The sequence below is a fragment of the Octopus bimaculoides genome, chromosome 25 (assembly GCF_001194135.2).
Source record: "Octopus bimaculoides isolate UCB-OBI-ISO-001 chromosome 25, ASM119413v2, whole genome shotgun sequence".
Classification (NCBI taxonomy): domain Eukaryota; kingdom Metazoa; phylum Mollusca; class Cephalopoda; order Octopoda; family Octopodidae; genus Octopus; species Octopus bimaculoides.
This window is the reverse complement of record NC_069005.1, coordinates 35449561-35466973: the sequence shown is the minus strand read 5'-3', so window position 1 is coordinate 35466973 and position 17413 is coordinate 35449561. Positions and strand designations below refer to the sequence as shown.

The window sequence follows — 17413 nt, the reverse complement described above, 5'->3', positions numbered from 1 at the left end:
TGGCTAAAAATGAAGTGTTATGTACCATTAGTTACCATGCAAAAGAAAAAATTTGATGACAAAATAATTTCTCAAGACACAAAGTATTATTGTTTATTTGAAGGAGTCTAGTCAGTTGATTCTCCAGTTACTTTATCACATATATATATATATATATATATATATATATATATATATGTCAGCATGAACTAGAAATGGTTAATATAAATAACACTGTAAACTTTGTCTATTTCTTTATTAAATGCTCTAGTTAACCTTCAAGTTGACTCCATATTGCTGAAATGGAAAGCTGTGTGTGTGTGTGTTTATGAAGGGCAAATTGTTAATTTCTGTTGTGTAAATTTAAATCTAGGAGTGTGTGTGTGTGTATCTCTGTGTTTTGATTTCTTTCCTTATGGCAATAACAACAAGAAAACTGTGGAACGAAAGTGTGTTGAGGTGGGGATGGAACATAATCAGAATGTTGGTAGTTGGGAGTGTGTCCAATGATGGATGTAGTCAATACTACAACAGCTACTGACAGACACTATTTCACACCAGTCATCATCACCACCTAATTCTACAACACTTTTGCCTTCTTACTGCATACATACTGGAAATGTATAATAAATACGTACACGCTAGCATACATTCAATTGTGCAAACATATAGAAACTCCAGATACACTTGCATGTGTGTGTGTGTGTGTGTGTGTGTGTGTGTGTGTGTGCATACTGTACATCGACAAACACCTTGAACCAAAAATACACCGGATAGATCTTTTTCATATACTTGAAGGAGTATAAATATACATTAACACACAAACATAATAGTAAATAGATGATTGTTCTTACAATAAGTATTCCAGTTGTTTGAGTTAGTGAACTACCACTCATTGAATCATAATATAAATGGCTGAGTATTCCAGAGACACTTGTACCCTTAATATAATTCTCAGGCAGAATCAATTTACAGAGTTGACACTTTGAATTACTAGCATGGTCCATCCGATGGGCTCCTACAGTTTCTGTCTATCCAATTTCTTGCACAAGGCTTGAATTGATCCAAGGCTATAGTAAAAGACGCTTGATACCATGCAGTTGGATCAAACCCATACACACACCAGCTTTGTACATATACACTAACACATAAACATATACATTCATACTACAATGTTGAATATCATATCCCACAGCAGCCTGCCAAAGGCAAGGCATAAGATATGATGGGGTGATGAGGGCTTGGTGAAGGTTATGATCAGTTGGTAGAAATCCAAGAATGTATCGGCTGCTGACCAATACCATGTGCAGCCACTGCATCTATCTCTGGTTGTCTTCATCCCACATGCCATTGTAGGCATAATCTGCTTTGTTGTGCATGATCAACTTGTTTTCGACAAAGTAAAAACTATCCGATCTCGTGTCATATGGACTTCGAATCATATCTTCAACTGAAAATAGAAAACAAGGTTTTAAGTACAAAGATAACTTTAAAAAAAACCCCAGAAACTTCATGACATTTCATCACACATGATACTTTTTAAGATTTATTAAGATATCACAAAGATATGCTTTAATCTATAAATACTAATTTCATAAAAAAAGATGGCGATAAAATTAGTGCCAATATTAAAGTTTAGGCTTCACTCATGAGTTCATAATAATAATATTGGCAGTTATCTCCCATACATCCCAAAATAATTTAATCAATCACTACTGTTCTTTTTCCTTACCAAATTATTTCTATTTTTTTTTTTTTTTAATGCTTTTGCATGAAGTATATTAACAATTCTTTGCCTTAAAATCTGGCCTCTACACAATAAGTCATCGTCAACATTATTTAACATCCATGATGGTAGGGGTTAGATACTTTGACAGGATACAGTGAGCTCTAATGTCCACTTTGGCATGATTTCTACAGCTAGATGCCAACCTTATTAAAGGGTATATTGGGGGCTTTTCTTGTAGTACTAGTACTTCTGGGGTCACCAAATAGCTCTCAAGACAAAAAGGCCACCTCAACTGAGTGTAGTGGCTTTATGTTAGGCGTTGAGAAGCTAAAGGGGCATGAACAGGTGTCTTGCTGCAGAGAAGAAACATTGTTACCCCATTTTATATAAGGATAGGAGTAACTGGAAAGAAAGATGAAGATGATGTTGACATGTTAGGGCTTACTCTCAAGGTACAAGAAGGTGAATATGACAGAAAATAGGGACAGGGTGGGTTCACAAGGATGGAGGTGTGTGGTCGATGGTAACCACAAATTAGTAAGGGATGTTGATAAGTGGAAGTACAGAAAAGATGAAGTAGTAGTAAAATAAAACTAGATGGCTGAAAAATAGGGGAATGGTGGGTGGGTAAAGAAAGGGTGTAGGGAAAGAGAGAGACAGACAGATAGTTTATCTGTGTGAAGGTAGGTATAGTGAGTGACAGAGGTGAAGGCAAGGGTTAGTCAATGGCAGTCATAAAATGTAGCTTAGAGGAGATAATTGGTGATCAGTGGAAAGGGATGATATTGAGGGTTGGATATCAAATGATGGATAACTGGTAGCACAAAACGGGATGAAATATGTGCTGTGAAAACTGATAGCAACTGAAATACAAGAAGTTGCACAAGGCATAAATCACATCATTCCCATGGTCTGTTCTGTGAGCTTTTACAAATATGTCATACATCTACCACAACTGACAGCAGAAAAAGAGAATTCTTAGTTATATGAGCCAGAAGCACTACTGAGAAAGGACACCAACAGCAGAATGTTGCAGATGACTCTTCTTGACCCATAACTCTGAAGTTAAGATTTTAACCAAGGTGTTAACACAGGCATTAAAATTTGTTGTCAGTGAAGTACAGATGTGCACGACTCCTAACATCTGTCAATGACAACTTCTGCCTCATGCAGTACATCATACAGAGAGCTAGGAATAAAGCTAGCATCTGAGCAGATCTAATCAACCTGGATAACTTAAAAAGCATTTTGATAGGGTTTAGCTCTGTTTTCAGAGGCTGTATCTCTTGGAGCTATTTCTCATAGTTTACTCCATTAGTTAAACTGCACAGAATCTGGTTCAATCATGGGCAGACGGGAACTGGAATGATGTTCTGGTTATTGTTTGTATTAGGCTAGTCTGGGTAGAAATTTATGATAAATTGCCGGTAGGTATTGTATTTGCAATAAACAGATTTATTTAATTGTTATAAGATGTGTACTTAACAATATATTTGCAGTGAAAATAAAAGTAACTGGTTATGTCGAAACGCTGTCACAATATTATACAGATTGAATTAAATTGCTTAGTATAAGAGATGGAGACAAAGTAGTACTTACTTTCATAGTCTGAGAGAGCTGGGAATTCATAGATATGTTCACAAGTGTTTACACTACTAGGAATGCAGAAACCAAAATGAAAATCAAAACTTTTCAGTAGCTTTTCCCGGAAATAGTGACGCTCAATCATTCGAAAATCTTTCACTGGTTTGTTGCCAACAACAAATTCTACACTATAAGAGAAAACAAAAAGACATAATTTCTTGTTTTTTTATCTCATATTAACATGACATTAACAATTTGGCTGAAGTCAAAGGCTGAAGCTCTGTTAAAAGTCATTGAACGAAATTACGAAGGTGTTTCTTTGTTTTTCACATCACAATCGATTTATTGTTAGCTCTACTGATTTTCAGATTTTTTCTTCAAAAGCAAATTATATATACATATATATTTTTTTTTTCTACTAGCTGCACAAATATGGTATACTGTCAAATCTTGCTCACACTAACTACATAGTTTAGGGTTCAATCCCACTTCATGACCTCAACAAGTGTCTTCCACTAAACCCCAGATTGACCTAAGCTGCCAGTGAATCAACTTGGTAGATGGAAAATGAAAGAAGCTTATTGTGTGTGTGTGTGTGTATATATATATATATATATATATATAACAGCGCTATAGTTAGCTTGAAGCATTGTAGTACATAATTAGAAAATGAAAGAAAAGGGAAATAAAGAACACTTCCTAACAATGCAGAAAGTTTAACAAAAAAACCTTTACATTTCATTATTTTATTTAAACTGCTTGGTGTTTGGGTTAGCAGCAGCAACTCTCCAACTGTTGGTTAGGGTTGTTGTGATATTTTCATGCAGTGGTGGTGGTGGCATATGTTATGTTGTTAGTTGTAGTCACAGTGATGTATTCATAGGAACCTCTGACCCATCTCCAATCAAATATTGATTTTGGGGTTGAAGTGATGGATCAGTATAACTTCTTTGAATGAAGATTTTCTGTGTTCCTCTCTGATGCTAGAATGGAGGTGTTTATCCCTTTGGTGGTGTTGCCACATTTGGTGAAGTCCATTTGCGCTATCCTGGGCAGACATACCAATTCCTTCTCACCCAACCTTTCTAGGACACAAATCACCACATTACACAGCACACATATAACAATTTAGTGTTCCAATACCTTAATAACAACATGTTTACTAAAGTCAATGGAGTCACAGTGACTGTACTCGAGGAGCTGATCTACAACACCTGGACCAACATCTGTAACCAGTGTGGATCAAAAGGAACTTCACCACATGCAATAGTAGGATGCTTACATTTTACCCTCTTAACAAGGCACATAAACAGTAACTTGACCTCCACATCAGACCCATAGTTTCTGGCATAGAGGGGCCATTTTACAAAATCATGTACCTCCTGTCCAGAATTCTCAGACCCCCCCACCACTGTCAACTTTCCTGGGTTATGTGAACAGCCTGGATGAGGTAATACAATGACAGCACTGTCTTGAACCCGACACCCTCAAATGCAACAGATATACCTTCAGCTTAGATGTGGTCTCACCATACACATCAGTTCCTACCTTTCCTATGGATGATCTGATCCTTAGACTTACACTGTTTTGGACTTACCTCCTCTTCTGGCATCCACCAGCTATTGTTAGTGATAGTTGGCAACATGTATAAACAGTGTCCAGGCCTGCCTATAGAGTCCAGTCTCCCAGGCCTGCTCACTGTTACTTAGACTAGCTGAAGTGTAGGACACTCAGTACCTGCCTCTCATGCACCTTCTTCACCAAGTATATGGATGACATCCTCATGCTCACTCCATCACATGAGGATGCCTCCACAATACTAAGGAATTTCAATAAGATGGACCAACACATTAACTTCATCATAGAACATCCAAACAGCGATGGCTTCCTCTCTTTGCTTGACTATCAGCTAAACATCACAGACAAGGGAAAAATTGATGTGGTGTTCTACTGAAAATCAGCCTGCTATGACATTCTCATCCACTACCAGTTGGCCTTCCCCATCAGGATTAAAATAAGCTACATACATAACAAGATGGCCTGGATACACAGAAGATGCAATGACACACGTTGTTCAGTTCCTAAAAGTACTTGAGACCAAGAGATATCCGATGTCTGTTGTTAACTCTATATGTGAATACAAGCCAAATAAATGTGGAAAGAAGATCTCTAAGATTTGCTTCTTAAAGATACCCCACTTTCATGAGGACCACCACAAGATCATCTGTAGGGAGGGCCTTGACATCCTACAGGACCATCACTATGTAAACACCTATCAACAAGGCAGTCACATGCAGAACAACAACCTTTAACATGTGTCAACACACATAGTGTACCATATGCAACAAGTATTACATCAGTAGCACAGTCCAACCGCTCCATGCCTGAGGAAAGGAGCACCGCACTAGATGCATTTTCCTTCCAGAAGCACTTAACCAAAGAGACAGAAACCTCCATTCTAGCCTTGAAGAGGAACACAAGACGTCTTAATATCAAAAAAGCTAAATTGATCTACTGCCTCAACTTGAAAAACCAATAGTCAATTGGAGATCAGCCAGTGGCTCCTATGAATACATCATATTAAATCTGACCAACATCAGAAAATCTGCCATTAATACCACCTACCACCACGTGAAAATATGTCACAGCAACCGTGACCAACAATTGCAAAGTTGTTGCTGCTGTTGCTGCAAACCCAAACACCAAGCAATTTAAATAAAATAATGAAATCGATGTAACTAGACATTTCTTGGATTGCCTCCTTCTGAAGACGGGCACTTGGGCCTGAAATATAAAGGGTTTTGTAAAACTTTCTGCATAGTTAGAAGTTTTTTTTTTTTTTTTTCTACATTTTGTGTGTGAGATCATCATCTTTATTTTAATATCCACTTTCCCTTGATTAGATGAGTCAGATGTCCTGCTAGATGTCCTTCTGGTTGCTAACTATCACCTGTTTCCAAATAAAGTAATATTTTCCCTGCAGCCAGACATGTTATGATGGAGTATTGCAAATAAACACTATCTGTATCAGTATAACACTCAATTACAGTTCTATTGTGATGTCAAGGCAAGGAGATACAAACACACGCATTTTTCTACTTGTTTTAGTTACTGGATTTTAGCCATGCTGTGGAACCATTTTGAAGAATTGAATTGATCACATCAATAACAGCCCAATGATGGTGATGATGATGTGTGTGTGTGTGTGTGTATATATATATATATATATATATATATATATATATGGCATCATCCAAGTGTGGCTGATGCCAGTACCCCCTGACTGGCTCCCATGCTGGTGGCATGTAAAAAGCACTATCCGAATGTGCTGGTGGCACGTAAAAAGCACCCACTACACTCTTGGAGTGGTTAGTATAAGGAAGGACATCCAGCTGTAGAAACATTTCCTGATCAGATTGGACCCTGGTGCAGCCGCTGGCTCTACAAACCTCAGTCAAATCATCCAACCCATGCCAGCATAGAAAACGGATATTAAACGATGATGATGATGATGAAATCAGAGGAACTAGTGTGTAGTTTATTAATAGTTTATATTATGATGGGAAACAACTGTACTGAGACCAGTCTTATTTGTGCTGATCTAAGACAGACTGAATAAGGTGTAGGTGGTAGCAATTCGTAGAACACAATGTACTTTCTCAGATTTTCAAGTTCACATCCAAGTGGATTTTTACCACAGTCATTATCTTCCAGATATATCAAACAGGCATAAGTAGTATACAAGGATCCATTCATTCAACTATAGCCTCAATATTTATTAACTGGTTTTGACTCTAATGTTAGCTTAGTTGATAAGTTCAATGAAAATTATATATCTTGTCATAGAAGTAAAACATCCATAACCAATACTTCCAACTCGCTTGCTTCTTCTCATTCACATTGTTCCCAACTTTCATGCTTTGTACCAACTAAAACATCTGATCCTGCTTTCAAGAATGTTGGCTCTCCAGCAAACCCCAGCAGCAAATATTTTTGTTTAGCAGCCATTAATATTCGAAAGGAAACGTTAACTGTATTTATGCCAGTTCACAAATGTTATGAGTATAGCCCTTTTCCTCCAGTGAAAATAGGAAAAAAAAAAACTTTTGAGTTAGAAAAAACAGTTCCCTCGGTGACTCACCTAAGTCAAAATTATCACAAACTATCACACACACACTGAGTAAACTTAAAGTAAGTAAAATGATGGCAAAAACAAAGCATAATGAACCATATTTATGACTAATATGAAATTAGTTACAATACAGATAGTCTATGACTATGGCAACAACAATAATATATATATTATTAAACTGTTGTTGATAAGCCCCCCCCCCCACACACACACACATTAGCTCAGGTTATAGTAGACCTATAATCAAAGTATTTCAACCATGGCTATTTCATCTTTTTCCTATGCACAAACAAACCAGAAACCAGAATCATGGCTCTGATTACATTAAGATGATAGGATGTCATTTGAGGAAGATTTGGCTGCTATTTTTAGCACTTCGAGTTACTACCTACAGGATCCCATGTTGGCTTGACATTAGCAGGTAGTTTGCTAATAGCAACAAACTGTTTTATTAATGCAGTACTTAGCAACAGTGAGAATGGCATGATGCTGCATTTATATTATGTAGACACAACTGATGAATAACCAAAATCAATAGTGAGCGTCTGTAGTGAAACAACTTGTTTTGAATGATGTCGAAGAGTGAGCAAAGATAGAGATTTGGTGTATTCACACAACAGACGACAGTTACTTGAGGATACACATGTAAAATAGGAGTTATACTAAGCATTCAGTATAGAATTTAAATGGAGTAAGGAATAGAAATAAAATATGTTAATAAAAGATGCATACAAGCAATATTCAGTTGAACAAATTTAACAAGAGTACTTGGAAAATTGCTGCCATTACCAGTGTCACCACCACCACCAAGAGCTTTTATGTTAGCTATAGTCTGAACTCCTGCTACATGAAACCTATCACAAATTAGCAACTGTAGCAATTTAGTTTATTCCAGTGAACATATTTCATAAGTTTAAATGCTAAAGTTGAAGGAAGGCTCAATATAACAGATATTTGTAGATGTGTTAAAAGAAATAATGGTGGAGAGTATTACAGTTTGTGAACTACTTTAATATACTGAGTCATTCCATAAATGATGTGTTCTTTTTTATACTTCTTTTATTTCTCAAAATTAAGATAAAGTTCTTTTTTAATCTGAAATATACTCTCCATCATTTTCTACAATGCTCTTCCATCTATCTTGTAGACTTGCAAGGCCCCTTTTCTAAAATTCACTTGTCCGTGATGAAAAATACTCCTCCAGTATTGTTCTGACCTTGTCTACAGAATTCAGATTTTTTTCTATCCAAATGATTTTGATGACTGCAGAATAAATGATAATGAGATGGGGTAATTAATGTCTGGCAAATATGGTGGATGGGGCATCGTTTCCCATTAAAACTGCTCCAGCCTTTGGAATGTCATCCTTGCTGTATGTGGCTGAGCATTATCCTGATGGAAGAACACCTTTCGTCTTGAAACCACAGATGGTCGTTTTTCTTCTGGCACTGACTTAAGCTGTTCAAGCTGCTTACAGTAGATCTCCTTTGTTATCATTTGGTTTGGGTTTAAAAGTCCAAAGTGAGGTAAGCCTTTCATATCCTACCAAACAGATAACAACACTTTACGTGATTGAAGATCTTCTTTAACCTGGGTTGCCGGTGTTTCTCCTTTCCTCTGTCTTCAGCGCTTGACATTTTTATAGAGAACCCATTTCTCATCACCAGTCACTATTCAGTCCAAAAAAGGTTCATTCGTGAGATGAGACAGCAAAGAAAAGGGCACATTCACTCTCTGCATGCAATTAGACTCAGAAAGTCTGTGAGGAACCCATTGACCCAATTTGCTGACTTTTCCAATGCCATTCAGGTGTCGATGAATGGTTGAATGAGCAAATCCAAGCCTCTCTGCTAGTTCCTCAACAATTACGATGGGATTTTGTTCCACCAGGGTTTGCAGGACATCTTCATTGAGATCTACAGATCTTCCATATGTGGCTCGTCTTCTAAATAGTAGTTTCTGGCTCAAACTACTGGAATCATTGTTGACACTGGCTTATGCTTATTCTCTCATCCCCATATACTGCATTAATATTCCTTGCACTTTCTGTTGCATTGTTGCCTTTATTGAACTCATAAAGCAAAATATGCCAAATATGCACCTTTGTCACTTCCATTATAACTTTGAGAAAATAACTGTTAATATCAAACTGCACTCTTCAAAACTTGCACTAAGAATAAGTACAAGGTAAATATACTTCCTGCTTTTATAGCAAGTTGATGCAAGTAGTTTATCCTCAGTATTTATGGGATGACCCAATAAAATGTAGAAAAGTTAAAAAAGCAGTAAGGAGGGCCTAGGCTAAGAAGATGCAAGAGAGGGACCAGTACTGAAGTTAAAAGCACAATTTAGAAAACAAAGGTAATTGGAGCATCAGGGTTAATTGTTGAGAGGCTGAAAACATCTAGCAAACAGGTCATATGATCGTCACTCAGATAGTAAAGGAAGTTGTCTGCTTAATGACTGGTGTAGCAGAGGCAATGTACTGGGGTGAGACAACTATAGAGGTTTCAAACGGATGGTTTTTGTTATCTTGTGACCTAATTAGGAGAGGATGTGGGTGTTCTGAGCAAAGTAATAAGAGTAAGAATGGCGCAGAAGTTCAGGGATCTGTTACTTTTACTTGTAACAAAGGGTTTCTTATTCAGATTGATGAAAAGATTGTATGACAACTATGTATAAAACAAATGCGTCTACTTTGCTGGGCATGTAATATGCACAGATGGCTGAGCAGAAATGAGTTAAGAAAAAAAGCTGAATGTAAGAATCAAATGCTGTGTGCAAGAGAAAAGTATGCTGGTATAGGCACACAATACTTATGGAAGATGTTTAAGGAAATGCCAAGCTCTTGAAATGGGTGAAACCTATGGAAAACAAAGACCTAGCAAGGGATAGTGCTGAAGATTCCAAAATGGTGAACCTCACAAAGGAGGTGACAAAGAACTATGGTAAGTGGCAATGCATGCTGCTAAAGAAAACTTGGTCACAGGTGCAAGAATAACAAAACTGTAGTTAAAATAATGGTGACAGAAGTTGAGATGATATGGGTTTCTCACTCATTATACTCTTGTTAAATCCCATTCTACTGCCCTAACCATTACGGTCCCATCTACCACCATGCATCCCATTTATTATATCATGCTGCTGGTGTAATGGAGGATGGCATTTGATATGTCCATATTCAATCCCTCTTCCATCACACATCTATTTCTTTACTTCCACCATCACCCCAATACTACTCTACTCCTTCTACCAACACACCTCTATTACTCTACCCTTTTTTTTTTCCACCATGACACTTGTTTTATGAGGGATAGTTTTGAATCTTTGAACTGTCTCTAGTATCTTCTACCATCACTTAATTTTTCTTCACATAACTCTTCATTGAAACCTACCAATCTCACATCATCCATCTCCATATCTAACCATAACTCTATCATTCATCTTTATTGCTTCCTCATCACTCATACTTTATGTAAGCATTTTACCAATAACATCTAGCTATCATCATCCCTCTCTTCCATTTATCGAGTCCTTGTTACCCAATCACTGTTTTCCATCATCATATTCATACTCTCTACTCTTTCACACTCAAGAGTTTCTTACTCTCTTTTATTCATATGCTTGATCACACACATACCTTAACAAAAAAAGATTATTTAGAACAAAAGAACGAGGCATATTCTTTAGTGACGTTGCTTTAATAAAATGCACTGAATACACATTGTACAGTGGTTAATGAACCAATGAAGATAATGTGGAACAGAGAGAATTCTTCTGTTTCAAACTGAGGACATGACAACTTCTCTATTGCTAGTACACTCTGTACCTTTGTAAGTGATGCTGTTAGGAAAGACATCAAGTATAGAAACCATTCAAAAATAAGAATACATGAGTGAGACACAGTCCCCTAATTCCTCTAAGAGGACAATAACTCTGAACAATACCAACTCAGATTGTGACAATCCATCCAACGAAACTCGCAGGGAAACTGGACATAAGATGATGATGATGATGATATATAATCATTTGCAGACATTAACTTCCTACAAATACCTTTATAAACAATTTGATGAACTGTGGTAATATCAAGAGTTTTCTTGCAAGCAATTATGTTACATGCACATTTATAGAAGTGCTATCAGTTTTAACATTATTCTTACAAAAGCAATTTTACTTACGTTGCTCCAACAGTTTTCAGTCTTAAAAACTGTGGTGTGAAATGGTATCGTACAAACCTTCCAGCATTAGGGTCAACTTCTTCTCGATCTGGTGTCTTTTGAATTACATCTTCATCATCTTCTAGAAAAAAAAAAAAATTGAAAACAATACTGAAACAAAGGCAACCACTTCAGCACTAACAGAAATGCTGCCCCTGAAGGGAACCACTTCAGCACTAACAGAAATGCTGCCCCTGAAGGGAACCACTTCAGTTCATTCAAGAAATTCCAGGAAATTGGCAACTTGCTTCTACATTAAGTTCACCTGAACCAATAATCCTGATACAAAACACTGGATCACATAAAAGTTGACTGATGACACTGATATTGAAATAAATATTGTTTATGCATTTGATTTTAAATAATATTTGAAATTTCTGTTGAGTCAAGAAACATCAAGGCAAAAGTCCAGATAATATCCAGGTCATCATCTATAAGAAGAGTCCAATCTTCTACAAACATCTGTAACAACACCTATAAAGGAAGCAAACCAACAGTCTACAGCAAAGTCTTCAATTATTCCACTTCCTGCTGCAGAACTAGAGGAATTACACTTACTCTATTATCTACAACTCTATGTTCCTTAAAAGAATTTTTTTTCATATTGGTCACCATCTTACAATGTAAATAGAATCCCTTCTGCAAAGGTAGTTTATGATAACCACAAATTTTTGTCTTTAAAAGAATCACAGACCCTTAAAATTTTTAAGTAAAAGTACCAATTATATTTGTAGATTTCACAAAGGCATTTCTTTGAGGATAGCAAACTGATGGATGAAAAACAAGAGAGTGACATATTGTAGTGCTGGCTTTGCAATCAAAAAAAAAACAACAAAAAACCACGCTGAAAGGCCAAATGAGTTGCTCTCCAATGTCAATTACTGAATCATTAAATTTCACTTGCCTCTATTGTGTATGCATCTTCTCCTCTCAGTAAACATAAACTCTTCACTCAATGTAAGAAACTCTATTTTTTTTTCTACCAGAATCTTAGAAATGCCATTCTTTTCACACCAACTGAAGAAAATTATTATCCAATCTGGTGACTTTACATTTAGGGTAAGGGTTAGGGTTAGGGTTATGATCTACCATATAGCAAGTAGATAGTAGAGGGGTCTATGCAAATAGTTGAAGCTGGGTGTGTTTCATTAAAAATTCCTGATTTTTTAGTGGAAAGAGTTATCTGGGCCAACTCTTGATCAAAATAGGATCATTTCAGTGAAATTCAATAAGGGTTCATTGTGAAGATTCTCAGATTTTCTTCAAATTTACACCTTATATTAGTATCCATGAAAGAAGTAATTTCTGAAAATGTCAGCTCCATATCTGTTACCAATCAGATTTTATAGTCATTTAAAGTTTTTGGTAAATTCCCAAATCTTCAAAATATTGAATTACTTTTATTTTTAGGACCGCATCATTCCAAGTAGGTTTGGTACCATACCTTGGAAAGTGCATATACGACAGAGTGTAAGTGATTGGTGAGAGAAACTGGGTATACATAACATCAGATGTAGTATGCAAGAGAGAAGACTGTGCTGGTATGACCATGTAATACATATGAATGAGGACAGTTGCATCAAGGAAGGCTGATCCCTAATATTAGAGGGGACATGTAGAAAGGATAGACTCAGGAAGATGTGGGATGAAGTGGTGAGAAAGGATCTACAAACATTGGGACCCACAGAGGGGATGACAAAGTTATGGAGACCCCTGGCGGTTTGCCATGCATAGAAAGACATGTCAAATTAAGTAAAAGCATGGTTGCCTTTGCATAACAGGCTCTCATCCCTTGCGACCCTCTTCAGCTGAGTGTCCCTAATCTTGCAGGCTCCTAAGTGCTGGTGCCACATGAAAAGCACCCAGTACACTTTCTGTAAAGTGGTTGGCATTTAGAAGGGCATCCAGCCATAGAAACCATGTTTAAACAGACGTGAAGCCTGAACAGCCCTTCAGCTGGTCAGCGCCTGTCAAACCATCCTACCCATGCCATAATGGAAAATGGACATAACGTGATGATATATACTGGGTCATCCAGAAAATTCTGAGCAATCTTTACACACTTCATATAACAGTTATAAATGTTAGTACAACTGATACGTTGACATTACTTGCAGTGTGTTAAGCTGCCAGTTGTGTCAAACTAAAAATCAGTAGAAATCTTACTTTCATCAACCCATATCAAGGTCAAAAGTGGACAATGAAAAGTTGCAGCTGCAGCATGTGATGCTTTACTTCCTTGAAAATGCTGCAGAAATATGTAAAACCTTTTGTGAAGTGTATGGTGAATGTGCTGTAGGATTTCAGCTTAGAAGATGCAAGCTATTCATGAAAACCTTCAGAGTTAGATGATGATTTTTGAAGGTAAATATTGAAACCAACATCAAAATCACAGCGGGGCTTGCAGAGATGTTGGAAGTTCCAAAATATTGTTCATAAACACTTAGTGAAACTTAAGTATATTTCCCACTATGATGTACAAATCCCTCATAACCTGTTAGAGAAACACTGCATAAACTGGTATTCTATGATAGACTCTTAAAACATAGTGAAACTGACCCTTTTTTGTGAAGTGACAGTTGAATGGATTGTCTATGATAACATAGTGCATTAAAGATCCTGGGGTTCACATGAGAATCCACCAAAACAACAACTGCGGTGGAACATTTAAGCAAAAAATGTTATGTTTTGCATCTGGTGGGATTTCAAAGGTATTCGAGAATGGTGAAGGCTGATTTCAGGAAGTTGAACCTCAAGGAGGAGAAGACAAAGGACCAAGATGATAAGTGGTGCACTCAAAAATGCTCACCCAGTTATGCTAGCACGACATGAACAAGGCTCTAAAAGCATAATGTGTATGCACACAAAGGGGCCCTAGCAAGTATGTAAATGCTGTTTCTTTTCCCACCCAGATAACTGGGTCACTCCTTGAGCTACTTCTTATTAACATCCATTTCTCATTTTTATCAACTATCCTCTACTCTTCTTTATAGTAATCTCCCCCCACCTCACCCCCAGCCACTAGAAACCTTTTAATCCACCTGTCATCTCCCTGTTATTCTCTTAATCCACCTGTCATCTCCCTGTATTATTCTGCTGCTGCAAGTAGTGAAAGCAGAATTTGTTGTATAGAATACAGTATCACCATCCAATACTCAATTTTATCATTGTCCTCCCACTCATATTTACCACTCCAACCCTATGTTCACCATTTACTACATCCATCCACTATGTACATTTACAGCCTTATCCACCTTCCTTTTCTGCATACATGTTCTCTTCTATTCTTCTTTTTGGACATTTATCACATCAATTTCCCCATTCACCAATGGAAAAAGCAATGTAGCCATGAAAAACTCTTTGAGAATAGTAAATCTCTTTTTGCTTCTCTGATCCTACTTGAACCTCAAAATGCCGAGCTTAAAGAGATTACCATGTCTCCTGTCTTCTTTTGCTCAAGGATGCTTCTAAGTCTTGCAAGTTACAAGGTGATCTCACTAGTGTTGGCACTATGGAAAACAGCATCCAGTACACTCTGTAAAGTAGTTAGAATTAGAATGGGCACCCAGCCATAACAATTATGACAACTAAAACCCTGGATTAAGATGTGAGCCTCCAGCTTGTTGGATTCTGTCAGTTTAGAAAGCAGATGTGATAATTATGATAAATTTACACATCTAAAATGGTAGTGGTTAAAGAAATTACACATCTTCATACAGTCACACTGAAAGCCACCAAAAGTATATGGAAATATAAAAAAAAGAAAAGAAATTTGGATATATTCATCATAATATAGAATGCTGAATATAAACAAAAAATTTACAGTTGAGTGATCAGAATGACTGAGCGAAGGGAGGCAACTCTATTTTAACATCTACAAATATACTGCAATCATGATGACCCAAAAATTGAGTCTGGCTGATCGTAAAGGTTAAGTAATAATAGAGCATCATACACTGGAGAAAAACACATTTTATACTTTATCATTTTCATGGAAAGTTATATATCATTTGAAAACTTTGGATATAAACTTTCTTTGCATATAGTTTTAATTAAAATCTGACAGCATGCCCACATCAATTTTCTCCATTTTGATGGAAATTTTGCCCATTTTTTCCATTGCAGCCCTGAAAATGAAGAGGGGAAGCTTTTTATGGAACAAAATTTTCAAAAATTTGCAGTTTAAAAGGCCAGTGTCTTTTAAAATGTACTTCTCTAAGCCCATAGCATGGTTTTGGTTTTGACTGTTGTTTTTCTTTTTTTCTTATCTGTTACAGGTTGACACAAATGTATATTTGAACTAGAAAAGCACTTGGAGAGCGCAGACCTCCGCCAAGCAGCTCATTTCCACCCATACACACGCATGCTGAAAATTGCCCAATTTCCCAAACCAATGTCGACAAGAACATAACTTTACAAACAGGAATCATCTGAACCAGTTATAATACATCAATGACAACAGCAAGCTAGTTTGAGTGATACACACATAACATCATGGTCAGAAAAGTAACAGTTGGTTACAGTGACTTGTGGACGCCTATCCTGGTTCACATAAACATGATCTAGCAGGTTTCCATAGTCGGTGGTGGGTTTTTGGACTAGTTGGTCGAACCCAGACTGGTTCATAGTTGTCAAGATCTTATGGTTAGGGGAATCAAGGAGATCCACGTTGAAATACACCAAGGACGATGGTCAGATGATTCCCTGACAAAGATAAAAGCGGTATCTGTCTACTTATGAAACTAAACCTACCTACCTACTTTACATCCTTCTGTGGTCAGTATAGTATCAATCATCCCTCAAGAGTCCATAGATACACAAGTAAAATTACTAATAGTGAAACAAAAATAAACTTTGGAAACAGCAACGCCACCATAGGTTACGTGAAAGCGATGTTTTCAAGGGAGATAATCAAAGAATGTAACCTCGTAATACTTCATGTATAGTATATATAACAAATGAAAAAACCTTCAAGAATCCATAAAAATTCCTGGATCCCTACCAAAATTTCATCATCTGTTCCTTGTGTCATTATCAACTTTTCCTGCAAGTTTCATCAAATACCGTTCACAACTTTTTGAGTTATTTTGCATACAGACAGACAGACGGATAAACCAACGGCAATGAAAACATAACCTCCTTCTTTGGCGGAGGTAATAATCTTTTTCAATTTTTTTCTGCATCCTGTGATAAATTTATAATCCTTTAGCATTCTTCTGGATTATAAGTAAATTCTTCAATTGAATTAGCATCCCCATTTGCCAAAAACAAACCTGAAGTGTTTTCAGACTGCAACAAGTGCAATGTCATCTCATCATCATTTAACAACTGTTTTCCATACCGGCATGGGTTGAATGGTTTGACAGAAGCTGGCAAGCCAATAGACTGCACCAAACTTTGGCATGGTTTCTATTGCTAGATGCTGCATAAGTTGAACGAAAAGAAAAAGATCCTCACTATGAAATTTGTTCTGCACTTCTTTGCATAGCAAAAATAGTGTAGAGCAAACTTTATAACAATGATTTTGTCTTTGTTCAGCTTATGCAGTATTCATTTGTCAAGATTTTTGGCAATTTTCAATGTGATATAAAAATGTTTAATAATGACCAACATTTAGTTCTTCCACAACTTCTCCAGTTGTTTTGTGTGAACCTGCCTCAATAATGGGCCTTCAATTCCTCATTACTAGCTGAAGGTCACCTTTCACTCTCGTTCACCATCAAGGCTTTAATCTATACAATGACATTTTTGGAACTAATGTTAAGCTGT

At 36.8% G+C, this 17413-nt stretch overlaps 1 protein-coding gene across 2 annotated transcripts in view; it reads right to left on the bottom strand.

The window, feature by feature from the left end:
* Positions 1-220: 220 nt before the first annotated feature.
* Positions 221-17413, bottom strand: part of LOC106872876 (protein unc-119 homolog B) — a 37379-nt gene continuing 20186 nt past the window's right edge. Inside the window, exons 3-5 of one of the 2 annotated variants that reach the window (XM_014920024.2) lie at positions 11606-11723; positions 3308-3480; positions 221-1429 (exon numbers count right to left, since the gene is read on the bottom strand). In XM_014920024.2, coding sequence (XP_014775510.1) covers positions 1299-1429; positions 3308-3480; positions 11606-11723 — 422 coding nt within the window. In that variant the 3' untranslated portion in view covers positions 221-1298. Of the gene's footprint in view, positions 1430-3307; positions 3481-11605; positions 11727-17413 lie in introns of both variants that reach the window. The other variant, XM_014920023.2, reaches the window with a different exon arrangement.